At 48.2% G+C, this 20,935-nt stretch overlaps 1 protein-coding gene across 3 annotated transcripts; it reads right to left on the bottom strand.

The window, feature by feature from the left end:
• Window positions 1-734: 734 nt before the first annotated feature.
• Window positions 735-20,935, bottom strand: LOC107155878 (E3 ubiquitin-protein ligase SMURF1). 3 transcript variants are annotated; one of them, XM_048785217.1, is made up of 12 exons: window positions 19,592-20,934; window positions 18,829-18,913; window positions 17,602-17,748; window positions 16,401-16,599; window positions 14,743-14,846; window positions 11,298-11,412; window positions 10,009-10,187; window positions 8,840-8,977; window positions 8,036-8,156; window positions 6,910-7,111; window positions 5,682-5,766; window positions 735-3,916 (listed from the first exon to the last, which is right to left on the bottom strand). In XM_048785217.1, exons 1-12 carry the CDS (start codon window positions 19,785-19,787, stop codon window positions 3,817-3,819), a joined length of 1,671 nt encoding a protein of 556 aa, XP_048641174.1. In that variant the 5' UTR covers window positions 19,788-20,934; the 3' UTR covers window positions 735-3,816. The 3 variants fall into 3 exon arrangements, with proteins under 3 accessions (XP_048641174.1, XP_015357391.2, XP_048641175.1); XM_015501905.2 differs by having other exon boundaries at window positions 5,682-5,757; XM_048785218.1 differs by lacking the exon at window positions 17,602-17,748 and having other exon boundaries at window positions 19,592-20,935.

The following is a 20,935-nucleotide window of genomic DNA, read 5'->3' as shown; positions in this document are numbered from 1 at the left end:
GAGTGAAAAGGCCACCTCTGGAATGAGAGAAAATATTTGCAAATCATAATCAGCAGTTAATATCCAGAATATGTAAAGAGTTCTGACAACGCAACAACCAAAATGACCTGATCCAACAGTGGGCAAAGGATAAACAAGGGGCAAAAGCTTGAGAAGATATTTCTCCAAAGAAAATATACAAATTGTCAATAAGCAATGACAACATGTTCCACATCACTGGGGAAATGCCAATCAACCACAGCAAGCTAGTACTTCACACTTGCCAGGATAGCCGTTGGCAAAAGAAAGGCTAAAAGAAGGTAAGTACTGGCAAGGTTGCAGCTGCTGTGGAATGCAGGGCCACTGCAGGGGGTGCTTGCAGCAGACTCCCAACAAGTATGTGTTCACAAAAGACTATTCGAAATGGCCAAAAGGCAGGACCAGAGTATACACCAGCACCCTCCAGGGAAACAGGAGGATTCTAACCAGTGTTGAAGTGACATAGTGACACAGTCTCATATCTATTTTAACACAATAAAGAAATGTGAGAAAGAAAAAACAAATACGACCAGTGTGGGCGGTCAGCAGCTGCCAACTGCCCTCGAGCCCAGGAGGAGCTCGCAGAACCCCCTGGCCCATTTCATTAGCTTGTCCTAAGTTGTGTCCTTACCGCTGTTTCCAGCCATTGACCTCCTTCCTCGTGAGGCTGTAAGGAAACTGGAATCTCATTTCCACATCAAAATAGCAGACACCAGAACTGTAAAGTCGTGAGTTTATTGCATATGTAACAAAATGAACCTCCCGGGGCCAGCCTGCTGTGTGATCGCTGTTTGCTTCCAGCTGGTTCCATACCCACATTAAATAGAACTAGTATTTCTTTTAAATACTTTTGATTTTGACATAAAACAGAACATTAGTGTACAACTTTCACAAAATAAATCAGCAATAAAAACAGTGGGAAGAGTAACAAGGATAGCAGCAATACTTAAAAACAAGACATTACAAAATAAATTAAAAATACATTATAAAGTGGTTGAGAAACAAAAATAAACAAATTTTAAAAATCCATACTATGTTCGGGAAGGCTGCCATGTGGCACACACCTGCTGCAGGTGGCTGGGCCGGGGCGTGTTCTCTGCAGAAGGCCATTCCTGACGTCTCAGAGTTGAGGCCACCTCACCTGAATTTGGCCCATGCAGCTGAGCCAGCTTAGGGGTCAAAATCGATCTAGTGGCAGATTTTCCTTTCAGAAATCAAGAGGGCGCCCTGCTGTCGCCTCAGGCTGCGCACGGCTGCCCGCTCCCCTGCCCACAGCGCTGCAGAGTGGTGGTTCGCTACATCCCTGAGTGTCGGCTGACGGCCGCTGGTGAGGGCGAGCCTGGAAAGTTGGGGCCCTGAAGCGTCTGGGCAAGGAGGCGAGAGGCAAGGGGGGACAGGTGGGTCGCCTGGGACTACCGGGAGGGATGACAGACGAGTCACACATACAAGGGCTTCACACAGACCCTAAGTGGGGCAACCAGGAGCTTGTCACACTGTCCTTTGGGGTGGTTCAGAGGACCAGGCCATGGTAGACAGTTCCGATTCTAGAAGGGCAAATGCCACCAACAGGCTTGGACAGAGCAGAGCTCTGGGAGGTCTGACGCGGCTGATGATAGCGCCAAGGGCTGAGACAAACCCCCACACACGTGCAAGTGGCAAAGCCAAACAGAAGCCCCAGGGGACAGGAACTCGGGCAGCTCTGGATGGTGGCCACAGGGACACCAACTTGAATGGCACAGGGCTGCAGTATCTACGGATCACCCCTGCTCTTCCTAACAGCAAGAAGGTAGTTCGAAGGCCAAGTTCCTGCTGCATGTACTCACACCACAGACCCTGCTTCCCTCTGGAGTGTCCCTTGAACTCTGCACATCTGTCCACCTCCCAGAATCTGGGCTCAGGTCACAGATCAGGTCTTTCTGGGGGGGCCTGTTGTTTCATTTCCCTGTTCAGAGGAATACTGAAAGGGAAGATGGGGTGGCGTCATCTTGGAACCAGTTTCTAAAATGCCCTCAAAAGCATTGGGGTGAATGAGACACAGGGTGAGCCCTACTGGGGCAAGGCAGAAAATTGAAAGAGACTAAGGCCACAAGTTGGCCTGGACGTTTGCACGGATTCAACTTCCCTTCTGCAGAGAATCCCACCCGGTGTCCTTTCTGTCCCAGAACCTCAGGAGGCCAAAGTGCGGCTGCGGAACTGGGAAAACCTCTTGGGATGGACGGGTCTGTGACCTAAGAAGTCCACATGTTCCCCACATGGAACCAGGCTGCTTCCAGGATGAGCAAAGGAATCAGGGCGGGCTATGGGGGGCTACACCTTCCTCCACACCCACCAGTCCAAGGGGAACAGAAACAGAACAGTGAGTGCCCACGAGCTCCAACCTGCTCCACCGCAGACCACAGCTGGAGCCCAGCGCTGAACTCCCACTTCAACAGCAGTGAAATGTCTTGCTAATGAATTACCCTGTACTTGCCCCCGCCCCCCACCCCAAACCAGAACAATAGCCACAGAGCCACACAGGAAAATGGGCTGCTGCTGCGGTCTTCCACAGAAGCCGAGCCATCTGAAATGAGGCCACTGTGCTGAAATCAAACTCTGCTAGAACTTTTGTGCAAATAGGAAATGGTGTTGGAAGCCTCGAGTCTGGGCTGGCTTGGGCCTTGTCATCACGTCGAGACACGTGGGCAGGAGAATCAAGTGCAATTGCTAGTGTCACCACGGCCACGGAGGAAAAGGCCAACCAGTTTGCGTGGAGTTGCACCCACCTGCCGGAACAGGCGCACACCCACGCCCTCCTCCCAGCACAGCACTAACTCTGAGGCCCTGGTCCAGCAAGGCCACCGTTCCCTCTCCATTTTCAGCTAGTCTGCACCGGGCCAGCAGCTCTGGTAACAGGATTCTTTTGTTAGTTTAGCTCTTAGCAATTACCACATGAAAGTCTGTTAACATTTCAGGAGACACAGTGACGCCTCTCCACGCACAACCAGGCACAGGACGGAGTCAGCTCTGGACCCAGCGGCTGGATCTGAGGCTGATTTTGGTCTGTTCTTTACTAAGCTCTGTTATGAGGGGTTTTCACCAGAAAGAATTTCAGACAGGATAGAGGATGCAGCAAAAGGGACTCTTGAAAAGAAAAACAGTTTTTTTCTCTGTGCAAAACAGACTTTTCAGCCAGGATACCCTGAATAAAACCCTGGGCCTCAGTGAAAACTGCTCGGATTCCTTTACTTTCAAAAGGAAAACACATAACGATTCAAGTTTCCTGCCATGACAGACTCCCTAGAAGCATACACTGTACAGTTATTTTTCAGGTAGGAAATCATCTGCTACGCAGAACAGGCCGCTGGGATGTGAAATTTGGGATCTGAGCTCTGGTTGGGTATCCGGCAACTGCTGAACTTGAAAGGGGCCTGGAGGCTGCATGAGAGGGACAAGCTGGTAGCACTACCAGGCAGACCCTCCATGGACCCAGCCCAGCCCCTGGCTGGGGTCCGTGCTCTTGTAAAGAGCACAGGGCCATGAGCCTTTTCGCCATGTGTCACCGAGGCACGGGCAAAACCTGGCTGTTTTATTGGATGGGTGATGGGGGGGGAGGACGATAATAAAGGAGGGATATATGGTGAGAGCCACCTACGAAAGTCTCCTGCCCCCTCCCTCTGCCAACAAGAAGGAGGGGGACAAGCCTTTTCCCTCAGGTTGTCCAGGACTCCAGGCCTCAGCCAGCCTTGCAGGAGGCACACGGAAGCCATATGCTTTTGGTCTGGTGGTCATGAGCGAGACTCTGCTGCCTCGGGATGCTCTTCACTCCACAGCAAACCCACAGGTCTCCTCCACCGCGGTCAGCAGTTTCTCGTAGAGTTTTTCATAAGACTCATACGGTGGGATATCGATTCGGTTAAAGCTGGAAAAGGACAAAGGAGGCAGAGTCACTGCTGGGACAGCACAGCCCTGGGACCACCTTCAAGGTCAAGGATAGGCAGGAGACAAGGCTAGGTATGTGGGAGGTGGCGGGGCGTGGGGGGCACTAGCAAGGTCTCCACCTCCCCCTGGTGCTTTTCTGCTCCAACACAAATATTTTCCAATGAACTCACAGCAAAATAAATCTCAAGACCTTTAAAACCAAAACATAACCAAATTATTACCTTATTGCTTATATTACGACAAAGCTCATAACTTGTTTTTTGTCTTTGGGAAGATATTATTTCTCCACACCATGAATTACCCTTTTGCCGACTCCCATAACCTAGACTGGTCATTAGTCATGTCATCCCTAACAATTTATCGCATGTCTATCTGTTCCTCTGGGATTTGCTCTGAGACCAAAACAAAGCAGTCTGGAAATTTCCCTGTAAAACAAACTATATTTTAAAGCTAGTAAAATGTGAAATCCCTGAAAGATGAGGTGAATATTAAACTTCTGACTCAATATTTCCATGGGAAATTAATTTCCAGTATTTATGCAAAGAAGAAGACATCCTTTAGGAAGCTATTGACGCAAAACAGAAACAGAACCGTCCCCCCCGGGGAACACAGTGGCTGTGAGTCACTGGGACCGAGCAGCTGAAGCAGTTTTGTCAAGGAGTTGGGTTGAGTGGTATGGCCTCCTTTGTTCTAAAGTATTAATATCAGAAGACATTTTTTATGTCTGTTTTATACCAGTGCTAAAATGTTCGAGGCCAGGAGCGCTGTGAGCCGGAGAGCAGCACCATGTGCCAACATGGCGCATTCCTGCCCAGATAGATGCTGCAGCCACGGTCAAGCAGGGCCTTCCTGTCCCACAACAGTCTCAGGAGAGCTGCATTAGCCCATCTACAGGGGTGGAAAACCAGGTAAAGATATCAAGCAGTTTGCCTCATAGCCCATCTTTAAAAGGTATCATGGTCAGCATTTGAACCCACACTACTGGGTTCCAAATCAGGAACATTCTAGCACATCACGTAACACTCTTGGACCGTTTGGAACTTGAAGGAGAGGTAAGTGGTTCTGAGACAAAGTGTATGCATGAAATGGACTTATAAAACACAATGGAACGATCTACCATGAATATTAATTTTTAAGCTTAAAATGTAGGGAGAAAACATTTTTCAATAGACAAGAGATACTGGTCACAGGCAAAGTTACAAGAAGGACAGTAGAGACCCAGAAATGTCAGGCGAAGTGAAGAGCAATAAATCCAAAGTAAAAACTGTTTCGCCTGTAATGCCAGCAGCTTGGGAGGCTGAGGCAGGAGGATTGTGAGTTCAAAGCCAGCCTCAGCAACTTAGTGAGGCCCTAAGCAACTCAGTGAGACCCTGTCTCTAAATGAAGTATTAAAAAGGCTGGGGGTGTGGCTCAGTGGTTAAGCATCCCTGGGTTCAATCCACAGAGAAGAAAAAAAAAAAAAAGACCCAGCAAAGAAGGCCACTCGAGCCTGAGAAGCAGGAGCCACCTACATGGCAAAATACCAGTGTCCACTAGTTACATGTCAGAATAGCCTTCTGATAGCCTTGCACAAGGCCCCCTCCAAAGTGCTGTCCCACTGGACACAAGTGCTGCTGCCAGCCCCACCTGAGCTCTGCAGAAAAGAGTCACAGAATCCTGTGAGTGACAGATGGCTGAGCACAGGGTGAAGGGCACAGCCTCTGGAGCCAGCTGCTGGGACACCCAGCTCCATGGTGGGTTCTTACCAAGTGTGGGCCTTGGGCAAGTTGTCCGTGTTTGCATCGATCAGGTGGATGGTGAACAGCCGGGGCCCTGCCGCGCCTGTAGAACCTTACAGAACGACACTCTAGTTAATGCACTTCGCAGGCAAAGCCCTGGAGCTGCCCGGTGGCGGCTCCCACACACATCAGCCCCAGTACCCAGGCAGGCTGTCCTGCCGGAGGGTTGTGATGGTCACCTAGCAACGTAAGCCCCTGGCCAGTTTTAGGAGATGCCTGCAGTGGCCATTGAATGACAGAAAGAAGACATTTCAGAACAACCCAGGGATAGGACCCAGAGGCTCAGAATCCCCTGGTCATGAGCAGCTCCAAGGGTGTCTGGGCTGGGATCTGTCTGCACCCACCCTTTGCTAGTAGCAGAGCTGCCAACCACTGGGCTCATCCATGCTCGAATCTTTTCAGACTCAGCTCCCTGTGACATCAAGCTGGCCAGCATTGTTCACAGCTGCTGCTATAAATTCAGGCCAACTCAGGGATCCCAACCTGCAGAAGCTGAGAGCCCCAGGTGCTTGGATAGTCTTGAGCCCCCTTCACTCCTGCAGGGCCCCCTGCAACCATCCTACATGAAGACAACACTGTGGAGAAGACAAGTGCCTTATGCCCTGAGTTGAGGGACCCTGGACGACCCTCCTTTCACTCAAAGGTTCTTAAAAGTCAGAGTGAAGATTCTGTACTTGCAACAAATCCAAATGCCTATCCACACTGAAGTTCAACTACTAAGCTCGGTATGTTCACATCCTCCACCTGCTCTTTCCAGATCTGCCACATACCCTCCAAACCCTGGGTGTGAGATGACACACTGGGCCACATGCCCAAGGCCAATAGCCAGGGACCCTTCCTATGGAACTCCCTGCAGGAGTTCCATAGGAAGGGCCACCTCAGTGGCTTAGAGTGAGCATGACACCATCTTCCCTCAATGTGCCTTGTGGCTAAACAAGGGTCACTTGCAGTCTCAAGTGTGGGGCCAGAGGCTATGGGTGGCTCCCAGCAATGCTCTTCATAGGTGCCCACCTGGGGCCCTCTTGGCTTTTGACCACAGTGAGGCTGTGGGAACTGGGCCTTGCCAAGGCTCCATGGGGACCTACATGTGCCAACTATGCACCTCCATGGCTCTGAATGTTGGCCACGGGGTTCTCTAGCAGGTGACATTTCAAAAGACACCTCATGGCAATGGCCCTGCCTCCCCGTCAGTCACCTTGCAGAGCCTTGAAGCCCTGGAGAGGGACTCGCGTGGAGCCAGTCACGAACTGCAGCAGCCTGGCCCTCCTCTCCTCATCGAAGGTCTCCACTGCCTGCCAGAACCAGCGGACGATGTTGCTGTCGGCCACACAGTGCTTCAGCCGCGTGTTGGACTTCCAGTCATTCAGGTCGATCTTATCCAGGCCTCCTATTATCAACTGGGAAAGCATTTTGAGGTGTCACTTCCAAAACATATAAGCCCCAACCATGACATGCCTCCTCGGCTCTCAATACAAGAAAGGAGTTAAAAACTTGATCTCCAAAGCCACCAAGCAGCTCTGACCAAATGCACCAGACAGATGTCTGGACAGAAGAAAGCTGCACTGACAGGCCTGATACGTGGAGCCACCTCCTGCTGGCTTCCAGCCTGAGGACAAAGGCACACAGCTACCAGTGTGACCTGATTACAGCCCGGCTGGTGGTGTTGCTCTGGGGTGGGGAGGAGTGAGCAGCTAGAACATTCTGGAAACACGCCACGGAGCTAACTGTAAAACAAGGCCCCACTGTGGTGTCTCTCAAGAACGTGTGTGGAGACGCCAGGGTGCGGTCTGAAGGGATGGGAACTTGGCACGTGGCACAGGTAAAGGGAAGGGCTGTCTCCTCACTTGCTGACCAAGCCCACCGCAGCACTCCTGTGCCACCCAAAGGCGCTCTTGCCTCACAAGCTCTCAGCTTCTCACGGGTGGCAGAAAGACAAAGGACAATCTGGAAGGCTTGGGTCCCTTGGCACCAGGCAGAGATGGATAAGGGATGAATGAATCTCTGTCAAGTCCACAAAGTGTGAGCAGAGAAGATGGTAACACTGTGCTTAGTCTGTGATCAGCCAGAATAAAAAATGAGACGCTACTCCTGTAGGAGGATTGGCACAAAATAGGGGCCACACCAGAGGGGCTGTGGAGTCTCCATGCCAGAGATTCAGAAATCACAAGCACCTTGAACGACTCCCCCAGAACCATTCAGGCTCACTGCTGCCAAGGGGACACCTCGCTGTCACCATCACAGAGGCCTCATTCACAGCTGGGCTCTCCAACAGATGACTACCTGGTGCCTGTGGGCTGGGCGGCAGCATGGCGCGCACATACCTCTAGTTCCTTCTGGTCAAAGGGCTTGAGTAAGTGCTGAGGGATGAGTTCATTAAAGCCCTTCTGGAGCGCCAAGAACTGGGCCTCGATCCCTCTCATGAACCTCCAGTTCACGTACAACCTGGAAGAGGAGCCCACGTGTCAGGAGCAGCTGCAGACGGGCCAGGAGAAGGCCCATGGAGGTCAGCGACAGGCTCAGGGGACAGTGTGGCGAGCTGGGACTGTGCAGGCAGCCTGGTTCCCCACGGTGCCTTGCTCACCGTCAAAGACATTTGTAACTGCCATCATTGAAAAGTGCATTTGGCAGTAAAATCAGGGTCAGCGTGAGAAACCGGCAGCAGTGTGACCACACGAGCCCCATGTTTCGGAACTTCCAAGGCAAGTGACTGGTTCCTGTGTGGATCTGCCTTGAGGAAGAGGCGGGAGCCGGGCTGGAGTGGCCTCCCTCGAGGCTCCCCACGCGGAGCCTCCAGCCCGCTGCTTTTCCCCTGGGCTCACCACCTTTGTACCCAGAGTTGGACAGTCACATGGAAATCCTCCCGGGTTTGGGCTCTGTCCCTTTGACAGTCCAGCTCCAACCATATCAGGGTCCCTCCTAGCAGAATCCCCAGCTGAGAGCTCCTGGAAGTCGCCTCTTTCACATGACACTGGTCACGAGTGCAGTCAAACACAGGTGAGCCTCAAGCATCAAGAAGCTATGTCACCCCTGACATGAACCCAGCTGTGCCCAGGACGGCTCCAGGCACCTGCCTCCCGCCCGCCCCCCCCCATCAGGCCACCACCAAGGCTTGCCCTGGGCATTACCGGACATATTCCTTCTTGTTCTCCTCCGTGACCGGCACGTTTCTGCCGTTGGGTTTCAATTCGTGCTGAAGAATCCGCCCGAAAGCGTTATGCTCCACGCAGAAGGTGTGGTCCAGCACGGGGGTGATGTCGTTCTCTCTGTCAAAAGGGGATACGAGGCCAGTGTCAGCGAGATCTTTGCCACCCTGCGGCAAAAAGGGGAGCACCGAAGACAGAGGTGGCAGAGGGACAGCTGGTGGACACGCGGCCCTGTGGAGTCGTGTGGAACACTAGCATTGGAAAGAGCTGGAAGCCACAGCTCCAGTGCCAGGGTCCCCATCTTTCTGACTGGAAGGAGGGTAATGGCTTGCTTTATGATCTTTTGAGACCTGTGTCCCAACTGCTTTGTAATGAGTCTGGGAGGACAAGGGAGAGATTGTCAAGAGGTGGCCCAGTCAAAGGGAGGTCACCCAGGAAGCCACACAGGCATCTATTCTAGCAAAAAAAGCACTTGAAAATGCAAACTGGCTCTTTAATCCACCCGAATGCTTGACACACAGGTAGAGTCAGGGGTCCCCACAGGATGCTCTCGACTCCCCCACGCCCCTTGTGAGGTGCAGCCTATGAAGACAGAAGGTGGCCAAGACTCAACGCCACTCCACACAGCAGCTCTCCTGCCATGCCAGGGCTTGGGTCTTTCACAGGGACCTGCCACGCCTACTGGTCACTTTGTTCCTGTGTCCGCCACTCTAAAGAGTGTTTAGGATAATTCTAAAGCAGAGGGGACTAAGTGTTCATTTTGTTTTGATACTTTCTCAGGACCTCTGCATATTAACTGGAGACACTGTGGGGTCTCAGTCTCTCTCTTTTACACACACACACACACACACACACACACACACGGCAAAGAATGGCTATTGACATTTTAATTAGACTTAGTAATTCAAGGGAACAATGAGAAACTAGCACATGAAAAGAAACTGATCAAGCCTCATAAGGAAAGTCAGTCAGTGATCTTGTTAATCTGCTGTTATTTCTGGCTGTGTACAGAGACTTCTCTCCTTCTCTTCCTCAGTCCCATCCCCATCCCTGAAACACACGTGCGCATGCCCACACCTAGACACAGCAGCACACCCTCACAGGGACTAGGTATGAACTTCCAGTTAGCTCAGCAGTGAGCGGATACTTACAGAATCCACACCAAGCTCTTGTGCAGTTCTGGGTCCACCGACTCCAGGTCAGAGAGTTGGATGGGTTTCCCCAGAAGCTGCTTGTAGAAGGGAACTGTGAAACCCCCATTTATGTAGTGTCCATGGAACACAGCCAGACCCATGATCCGACCCACAAAGTGGAAATAAGACAGATGGTCCTGCAGGGGGCAGCAGAGAACACGAGTTCATTAGGAAGATGATCCACCAACATGGGCACCTCCTGCTTTCTCCAAACCTCTTGGGAGACTGTCCCATAGGCCCTGAGCACTGACTCCACTGCCCCCAGCTTATACTCGTGGCCAAATAGAATAAAGGCTGCTTGTCGCTGAAATTCAGAGCATGTCTTTCATACACATGAGCAGGACATTTATATGTTCAAGTCTAGCACCAGTCCTCAGAGCTGCTGCCTAATTGTGGGGCTGGTGCAAGAGGAACAGGCAAGACCCTTCTTCCGAAATTGAGAATGTCACCTTGGTGACAGCAGAGAAGCAAGCCAAGTACAGTGGTCTTGTGCACCTACTGGCCCAGGAAGCCACCCTGCCCCCCCTTCCCTTGTATCTGCTCAAAAGAAAGGAAGAGCCAAGAGTGACTTTCCTCCCTTCCCCGCCACCCCTCCCCACACAAAAAGCAAAGAAAAGAATCCTCAGAGGGTGGCGGGGGATGTGGACATGGAGGAAAATAAGTACAAATGGCCAAGAGAAAAAGGAATCTTTCCAAAACCAGAGCTGTGCTGGTTTTTAACTAGGCAACCTCACAATTCTACTTTCAGGCTTGAATTAAAATTATCTCAGAAAATTAGTCGACACTTCCACGCTGGTTAAAGGTTCTTTCACATCTGAATGCTCAAGTAGAACTGGTCCCTGGCTTCCCCTCAGGGGCCTTGTGACAGTGCCCATGTGGCAAATATGGCCCACAGTCTAAGCTTGGGTCTCTCCAACTCTAAGAGTGTCCTAAACCACTTCTCAGAATGTCACCTTCAACCAACATGGTCATCAAATCAGAGTTCCCTCAAATGACAATAAAATGTTCTGTGGGAACAGCTGGATTTCACTGTATTCTCCTCAAAAACAACACGCTGGTGACCCCAGGCTAAAAACCTAGGATGGGAATCACCCTTTGCAACTCAGTCCTCACTCTATTTTTCCGTGTTTTATTTACCTTAGTCTTTAAGCCTATATCATGAGTAAACCATGGACAGAGATTGAAACTGAAAATACATCTTAAAAATCCTCCAGCGACACGCCCGACCTCTATTCACAGATACTTACAGGGTTGATTGAAGAATCTGGGTTGATTTGCAACATGTAAATATTGTCCGTGGAATACTGGAAGAGTCCATAATATGGATTCAACATTTCATGGCACAACAAATAAAGCCACTCCCTAGGAATGACAATAACACATCTCAAAGGTGCTACCATTTCTGGTTTCAGATCTTATCCTAAGGATTCATTCACTGTGCCCCAGGAAGCTGAGAGGGTAACATGAAGTGGGAAAGGACACTTGCTCTGAGGACGAGGCCAGGAGCCTAGTAAAGTTCACAGTACCCAGAAGAGCACCCAGGAGAGCGCCCCAAGGCAACCCATCATCACCAAGTGATCAAGACTCTGACACAGCTGCATCTGATTAGGTTAGAATTAAGAGTCCCCGTAAGAGGATGGCATTCTTGGCAGTGCACTTGTCATCTTTTCTGCCTCTAAGCTAAAGTTCTCTCTAAAACTCTGCAAAGACCCAACTCTCAGGTGATGACATTCATGATGTGATGTTAGCTGATAAAAATGCCATAAAAGTAGCATGACTCTAATTTATCAATAGTTCACTCCAGTATTAAGAGTCAGGGTCATTTTCTTTTACTTATTTCTAGTTTTTAAATGTTCCACGGTAAAATGTTTCATAGAAGGGGAAAACATTTCAAAGTCTAGGGAAACAGGAGAAGAGTTGTTCAAGAATGACTTTTGCGGGGCACAGTGGTGTGCACCTGTAATCCCAGCAGCTCCAGAGGCTGAGTCAAGAGTTCAAAGCCAGCCTCAGCAACTTAGTGAGGCTCTAAGCAACTAAGCAAGACTCTGTCTCCAAATAAAATATTAAAAAAGGGGGCTGGGAATGTGGCTCAGTGGTTAAGCCCACCTGAGTTCAATCCCCAGTACAAAAAAAAAAAAAAAAGAATGATGTTTTCCCTTTGCAATTTTCTGTTCAATTCTTTTTCTTTTCTTTCTTCTTTTTATTTATTTATTTTTTAAACGACAAACATCTATCACTTTGGTACCTTATAAAACTGGTTATATATTTTAAAATCTTTAAAATTTTAAGAGTTTTAAGTCTGGATGGGATATATGAGTTAGATTCTTGGCTGAATTCCTTTAAGTTGGAATTATTTTATTGTTTAAAAACTCCAAAATCAAAACCAGACAAACAAACAAAGCACTTTAGATAGAAGCTGTGTGATCCGATCGCTGTGGTTGGGTCACTCTGCACCCGGGAATGGGGGCTGGGGGGCACAGACACCTGTGCAGGTCTGCAACCGGTCCCAGCCGCTTATCCTTTTCAAAACTCTCAGATAAGCCTCATTAAGACACCAGCCCCCAATTTTATTCTGGCATTTCTTACTCTTCCAAACAGAAAAGACAGAAATGAGACAGAATAGGAAGGAATAAGCACAAATAAAAATCATCTGTGCAAGAAAATTGGGAAAAGATTAAAAAATGGTCAGACCAAAACATGGCAGAGGCACGAAGCTCTCCCACCCAACTTCCCCCGAGCCTGGCCGATTTGTGGGTTTATATTCATGTGCATAATTCTTTGACTAGTGCGTGAGGGAGGAGTGTGCAAGTTCAGTGCCTGGTTTGCTCTGCTGCATCTCTAGTACCCAGCACGCGGGAGGAGGCCAGTCTCTGCTGGCTGGCAAGCAGATACAGTTCCTACAGCGGCATACAAATCATGGGGAGCTCCCAGGAGAAGATGCAATCATGTGACGGATACTAGCTTCATTCTTTTGTTTTCTATTTGATCACCATGGAGTTCAATAGATGATTATGCTGTGGTGATTTTAAAATCAAGACAAAATTTTTTGAAGCACTGGAAGACAAGTTAAAGAAATCTCCCAGAAAAGGGGGTGGGTGGGAGAAAGACACGGGAAAGAAAAAAGATGAGACACACAGAGGATCAGGCCAGGAGCCAATATCCAGGTAACGGGCAATTCCGAAAGACTGAAGCAAGAAACTGGAGAAGAGAAACCTAAGGAGAGGTGCAGCCATTCCTGCAGCAGGCACTGATGGAGAGGAGAGCGTGCTAGCATCAGCAGCTGCTCTAGGAATGGGGGATGCAGGCTGACACCCCTTGCTGAGTGCAGGTCATGTCTGCTGGGAGCTGCAGGCAAGAGACATCACACAATGTGACCTCAGGTGGTAGCAGTGACACAGGGATTGAGCTGAGGGAGGAGACCTCAAACCATGGCAGAAGAGTGGTGGTCATGCCAATGGCTGGGCAGAAGGAGGCCTGGTGCATCACTGACAGACCGCACAGAGACCTCTGAGACAGACAAGGACAGGGAAGAGAAGGAAAGGAAGATGTCAAAGGACACAATATGTGACACTGTCCTGGGATTTTTTTCAGGCAGGGCAGGGGACTGGACATTGAACACAGTGGTGCTCCATCACTGAGCCACACCCCCAATCCTTATTTTTTGATTTTGAGACAAGGTCTTACTATATGTCTAGTCTGGCCTCAAACATGTGATCCTCCCGTCTCAGCCTCCTACTGGGATTACAGGCATGTGCCATTGTGCCCATCCCCTGAAGGATTTTCAAATTTAAAGGGGGTAATAAAGACAAATAAAGCCTTAAAAAGAAGAAATTCTTTGAAAAATTAAAATCTGTTTAAGAAGATGAATTATAGAAGACTGTTTAACCCCTTGGTGAACAATAGTTACATTATCATAATATTAACAGAATTGATTTTAACCCTTATAGTTACTATGCAGATAAGAACAAGAAACTAAATTTTTGGTTAAAGAAAGAATGTAAATTTGAACATGGACGATAGAAATATAACACACAGATGACGGAATTTAAGGGAGAGGAAAGGCTGAGGGAAGTGAAAATGAGAGGCCAAAAGAGAGTGTTTCTAAGTGATGATCCAAAAAACAAAGGTGTGAGCCCATTACATACAGTGCCCAGGACAGACCATGGCGGACTAAAAAGATCGATGTTACTAAACTGGGAGGTGAGAGCACGCAATGAAGCCCTTGCCACCAAGGGCCTGTGCCTCTGGACACAGGGCATAACAGTCTGAACTTGGTCCACCAAGTGATACGAAGATGCCTGTTAGAAGAATCAGTTAAAAAAGCCAAGAGTGAAGCAGGTGTCTCCAAGGTGAGACAAGAGGTTGGACAGGAAGTGGATTTTTGTTCTTTTATCCTGTTCTGTGTGTGTTTTTTTTAATGATTTGCTTGAATTATTTTCACCCAAATTGTATTTTACAAAAGTCCTATGATACAAATGCAACGGACACGCCCCCCTGCTCAGATTCAGACACCTGAGCTGAAGAGGGCGAGTTTAATTCTAGCTCTACTGAAGTGACCTGCGCGATCTGATGCCTTTCACAGACAGTCAGCTGTGGCCAGCAGGGGAAGCCCCAGGGACCTGCTCAGGCACTGGGTAGCGGCATGCCACCCTCTCTGTAGCTAGGGCTGCAGTCACACCGACAGCCACTCACCGCGCCACTCCACCGTAGTCCAAGCCCTCCTCCCCACGGAACTTCACCATGAGTCGCTTCTTCAGGTCCTTGGGGCGCATCTTCATGATTTGACGATAGGACTCCTAGATATCACCAATATGGCAGGTTGAGAAAGAAAGCCTCTGCTTTTTTTTTTTAATTTTTATTTTTGGTTTACTATTTTTTTCTTTCTTGATTCTTAAAGGTACTAAAAGACCAGAGGTCATGGGTAACGGAGCAGCCATTGACCCCCAAGTCTCCTCTGGTTGCTACGGCAGGGCCCCACCACTGTGTCTAGCACATTCCATCTCCTCTTCCACAGCTTCTCCCTCCAGAAACAGCAAACACACACAGTCCAGGGAACACCTAAATGTGTGGTCAGCATAATCACTAAGAATTTAAGGACAAATGTCCTCATTAGGGCTGATTTGTCTCTACATAAATTAGTTTTAATGTGCCCTATAAAAAATTAATGTACTTTAACCCAAATGAAGATGTCACTGAGTCTGGATGTTCCAAGAATTCTGGGCCTGTTTTAAGTGAAAAATCACACGTGATTTCCCAGAGTGAAAAAGGTAGAACGGGTTTAAGTAAGACAAAAAGCAGCTTGCCCCCAGCACAGACCCTGTGAGGTCACAGCGTCGTGGTCCCTCACACTCGGCTCGCAGACTGCAAGTGGCTAGCTATTGGCACCGACTCTCGGTGAAGGGGCACTTAGAATCTCTTCATGCCTTGAGTGCAGCGCTGTTCAAACTCTTCCCATCCCAGGAGGCACAGGGGTGCCAGTGAGCAGCAGCTGGAAGCAGTGATTTAGGTCTTTCCCACTCCAGGCAATCACTGCCGGTGGCTCGGTGGGCAGGAGGTCGCTGCAATCCCCCAACTCTTCCAGCACCGCTGCACCAGTGTCCTGCCCACACTTGGCCTTCTCCTGCTGTGCTCTCCCCCAGGGCAAGGTGCACGCCCCCCACAGTGGTGGGTCTCGCACTCCAGGACTTCCCTCAGCTGCCAGAGCCCAGAGAGGAACTATGTGCACTTCTTGAATGGTCTCATTTGGTCATTTGGGGCCACTGTCCCTACTGTTTTGAGAGATGACCCAAAGCCAGGTGAGCTTTGGCCTCATGATCCTCTTTCCTGAGAAAAGGGTCCTGTCTCTTTAGGGACTCTGATGATGCCCTTCCCAGGAACTGTCTAATCTTCCTGTGACCAGAGGAAATGACAGGGAGACCCCCCGGCCACCAAGCTTCTCTGAGAAGGAAATGCTCTTAGATGGAGCCCCATACAAAGCAGCAGGGGTCAGAGCAGCTGGGTATGAGGAAAACAGACTGAGAGCATGTGATCTGCACAATACAGAGAGGCGCCCCGAGGCAGCGGAGGGCTAGCTTCTGCACCTATTTCTAGGCTTTCACCCCAGAAGCCAGCTATCGAGCTTTTAAACTGTTAGCATCTGAGGAAATATAGTCCCTCTCTCCACGTAGGCCTTGGTCCTGAGAAGCCCTGAATTTCACCGAGCAACAGAATCGATACCTGAAATATTAACCAGAAAGCAGAGCTCACTCAAGAGGGAAAACCGCCCACAGGTCAGTTCACTTAAAACCAAGGAGCCCACATCACCCTGCTTATCCCCAGGGCTGACCATCTACACCTAATGAATTCTGTACCTCAAATATTTCTTCTCTAGAAACTTCAATGCGACAATGGCCAGCCTGGGGTTGCTGCAGTGACAGCTCGTGTCTGAGGACTTTGAGTTTCTGGACTAGGTCTCTTTCGTATCTCTGGGCAGGAAGCTCCTCATCCTCCACAGAGCCTTCACTGGGCAGCGGCGGTGGCTGGCTGGGCTCCTTTAGTTGGCACTGGTGACTGGAGGAGAAGAAAATGAGCCGAGTCACACCACAAGCAAAGGCCAGGAGCTGCAAGCAAGGCCCCGAATGTGGCAGGGACCAAGAAGAACTTGTTACGCAACTTCAGGTAGAGTTCTTTTCTCTGGTGACATAACAAGGTACTAAGATGTGCAACAACTGCTGGTGGCCACCATCCACTTCAATATAGGTCTAGGGCACAATAAAGGAGATTCCCCAATTCCAAGCAACTGTTTATCTTGCACATTGTTGCTACAAATAGAAATAGAAATTGCTCTCGTTTATCTTGCATCTACTACACAACGATAAGACAGCACACAGCTAGCGGCACCTCAGTAGTCAGAATGAAACCGAGTTGATGGGAATTTTTATTTAAAGGAGATAATCCCGGAGGGCGGCCACACATACATACAAGAGCAAACAACTCAGTGAAATCCAATGCTAAGCATCCCTTCTTTCAACTGCCTAGGGATTCTGAAACCTGCTCGTTAAGGGCAAAGTATCAGTAAAATCAAAGCAGTAGGACCCATGGAGTGACAAAGTGGCATCTGCCTTGTTCAAGTTCTGCCACTAGTGTCAGCTGCCACTTAGGAGAGCTAAGTGTGATTTTTTGTCCTGAGGACATCACAAATCTGTAACACTGAATGTGCAACACAAGGTCAACCCCAAACTCATTTCTCTACTCCTCATTCTCTGGGCCAGGCCTGCCATTAGAGCACCTCGTGCTGAAGCTTTGTTAACGAAGCTGCTGAGTATTGTCATCCTGGTGACTTTTATTCAGATTGCATATAGAAAAAGAGCAGCAACAAAATATGGCCTCAGTAATGTCCACGCTAATTTAAGAATTTAAAATTATGCAGTTGTTCATCAAATATTTTACCCTATTTTGCTCATGGTTATTGTCCAACAAACAATGCAGTAGATAAATCAAGAAAAGTGTGAATGGAAGAAAACATTCAGTTGTAAATGAAGAGGTCAACAAAGATTTTTTAGAAAGTCTTACTTCATGATGTGGTGTAACCTTGGATCTGTAAACTGGGTTGTTCGGTTATTATGATCTACAAAATATATCCTCCCAGAAACTGTACTTCTGACTTCCCAACCTGGTGGCAGTGGTCCGAGTTCATCACAATTCACACTGTTAAGGTCTCTACCAAAATGGAAGAAACAGGGAGGTTTATCCAACTGAGTTCAGAGAAGGAAGACCAGGTCTACCCCAGGAACACCACTTCTTAGAGAGACCAGCACAGTCAGGGGGATCTGAGAGCTGTCACAAAGCTACCGCATTCACAAGCTGAATCAAATGCTCCCAGTCAGAAAGGTTTCTTCACTGAAAGGCTCCCAGAGGGCTCCTAGGGGTTTCAAGGTCAAGTACAATGTGCACTGGAAAACTCGCAATTCTGAGCAGCTGCATGGGACCAGGAGTTTTGCTTTCAAGCCGTTTTTGTTAAGCAAGTGGTCTCCCTTCTAGGCTCCTGATGAATCTCCTCAATACAAGCCACAGAAGATGGGGGGCGGGGGGCACAGCATTTCTGACGGAGGTTCTTTTGTAATTAACACAAAAGCCTATCATTTCCTACAGTGAGTACTGGAGAGATACCTCATTCATTTGCAGGTAATATTTCCACTGTAATTATAGATACTGAATCGTAAAATCAACATAGACTTGGAAAATCAAAGACAGGAAGCTTATTCTCAGGTGAAACAAATTATGCATAAAAAGGAAGTAAACATTACCAAAAAATCTTATTAGGTAGTAATGCTATTTTAAAAAAGAAACTCAACTCTGTTGTGGAGCATGTTGGGGAAGGAGCTCGGATCTAGGCTCAGCTGTATGGCCTGGTAGAAGTGATTCGTTCAGAAAAGCTTCATCTCCCCCAGAATGGGCCCACAGGGAATGAGCAAGAGGAATAATAAAGCAGCAGAGAAAAGGGGTAAGAGAGTCTTTATATTTCCTCTTCAACTTATTGTAGAACATTTTAAGCATATAAGAAAGTTGAGAGGGGCCATAATGAAATCACCAATGAGCCCACTTCGACAATCACCAACTCTAGTCAACCTCGTTTCAAATACATCCTGTTCACTAAACACTCAACTTATTGAAGAAAATCTCATTTCACTCATCCCTAATTTTAGTTTAAACTGAGAGCAATATATCTGGAAGGGGACTGGCTATGCATGGCAACTGCTGGAAGACCAGCTTGGATGGTGGGCATTTTAGCAAACCTACCTGGGTATCCGAGGGTCATGCCATGTGCTAACTCCAGTCTGTGTGTGCAAAAAGTAAACTTGTCCTTGTACTGTCGTTCTCTGTTCTGCATAAGAAATTAGAGGATAGAATTAGAGAAGTCCAATTCCACGGAGTGGTCACTCTGTCCTCTAGTGTGTTCACAGCAATTCTACACTTCCTTTCACCATTCTTTAACTTTACTGGGAAAGGACCTGAAAGGACACAGCCCTGTCTCAACATCTGGAGGACCCGCCTTTATGCACATCTGTCACTTCTCTGCCACCTTAAGAATGACCTTTCACATTCATTTTTCTCTGTGTGCTGCACGGAACCAGGCATTCTTGCTTTCAAGCTGGTTTTTGTTAAGCAAGTGGTTTAGGTTCTGGATAATCTCGCTTCTGGATAATCTGCCAAGCCTAAACTACATCCCCCTTCACGTCTGTCCTCTTTAGGGGGTGGCCAAGGGATCCCTTCTTCTTGCCCTTGACCCCCTGCTGTCCTTCCCATGCTCCAGTCACAGATCATGGCTGATTCCCTCATCTATTTACACAATACCTGGGTTCTCTTTGGCATTAATGTGCCTAAAATTTCTAAACTGAGAGACCAGAGCGACTGCTGAGAAATCCCTGTCAGCCATACTCATACCTCTTTCCCAAGGGTCTTTACATGGCCACAGCCACCGAGTGGCATAGCCACATTAACATTTGCAAAAGCAGAGCTCCCGCAGGAACTCGATACGAGGGATGTGGCAGTGTCCTCTCACCATAGCCTTCAGGCAGTTCTGGTGACTGGTGGCCATGTGGACGGTTCTGGGGCGTCTGTAGTGAACCTCGGACTTCTGGATTTCTAAGTCGTTGTGCCTGAAGCCTTTGATCTTGACTTGGGGACTCTGCAAACCTGCAGTTCCCTCCACCTGCGGCAGCACCAGTACCATCCGAGTAAGGGGCCGGTTCCTCCATGAAGCAGCTGAGCGGCCTCCCGGGTCCCGAGTCTTCATACACGGTTCTGGAAGGAAGAAAGGCATAACAGGTGTGGGAACTCTGTGGCAGTGTCACGAGACTTGGGCCTTCAAATTCCACCCAATACTGTCACACATGTGGGTTCTCCTTTCTTTTAACAATTGAGAGAGAGCACCCCAAGTGTTGAGTTTTACACACTCCATCATGTCCTAATTAAACAGGGCGGACTCTTTCTAAGGAACAGGCGGCCAAAAGGAGCCAAATTGAAAGTGCCACCAGGGCCACCCATAAAGTGCAGCTTACGGTAGAGCTGAATGATGGGGGGAAAAAAACTATTTTGCACTATAAGGAGCCTGTGGAATGAGATTTCATTTTTCTGGGTTTAAAATCAAATCTAAATTCTTCATTTTGCTTGTTATTTTATTCTCTAATGGAATTCCTGGTTACATAAAATACTGCAATGATTCTAAGTGCTTTTTAAATATAAGTTTTTACCCCCTGGGCAATTTTGAAGACAATTTACCTTAAGAAGCTATTTTCCCTTATAAGTACTTGAGAGAAAAAAAAAAAAACTCTTATATTGAAAAATTTCAAATATATACACAAATTGAGAGACTAGAACTATGAGTCCCCTCTCTCTCCCTGCCCCCCAACTCTATGTCCATCAACTAATGACAACAGCTATCTCTGGGATGCTCTCTGATTCCTCCCCTCTAATGTCTAATGTTTTATCATTTCATCCTTAAATATTTCGGCATACACCTCTCAAAGGTAAGGACTTTTTCCATTATCATGACTACACGTTAATTTTGAAAAAAAATCAAACACCCGCATTCAAATTTCTTCAATTATCTCATAAATCAGGATCCAAAGTCCTCACGCTACATTTAGTACCGATGTCTCTATGTCTCTTTTTTATCATTAATTTATAGGTTCTCCTTCCCTCCTTTTTATTTTTTAACTTTTCTTGCAGGATATCTGAAGACCTTGGGCATATTCCCTGTCCCCTGTGTTTCCAAGAGGTATGTTAACGTGAGATCATCTCTCCTTTGTGATACTGTCAGAAACTACTAATGATTGTTGCCTATTCTGTTAACTGACAGGGGATAGCAAAATTGTGACAGTGACCAATGAGTTTTTAAATATTT

This window comes from Marmota marmota, unplaced genomic scaffold (assembly GCF_001458135.2).
Source record: "Marmota marmota marmota unplaced genomic scaffold, marMar, whole genome shotgun sequence".
Classification (NCBI taxonomy): domain Eukaryota; kingdom Metazoa; phylum Chordata; class Mammalia; order Rodentia; family Sciuridae; genus Marmota; species Marmota marmota.
This window is presented reverse-complemented; position numbering and strand designations above follow the sequence as displayed.

What these genes read in the sequence shown, in the direction of transcription:
- LOC107155878 (XM_048785217.1), bottom strand. Translation starts at nt 19,787, where the DNA reads ATGGAGGAACCGGCCCCTTACTCGGATGGTACTGGTGCTGCCGCAGGT. An exon ending in AACAAGAAGGAATATGTCCG is followed by an intron (nt 8,157 to 8,839) that starts GTAATGCCCAGG and finishes CTCCTCTTCCAG; the next exon opens with GTTGTACGTGAACTGGAGGT. An exon ending in TTGCCCAAGGCCCACACTTG is followed by an intron (nt 3,917 to 5,681) that starts GTAAGAACCCAC and finishes GTCCTTTTCCAG; the next exon opens with CTTTAACCGAATCGATATCC.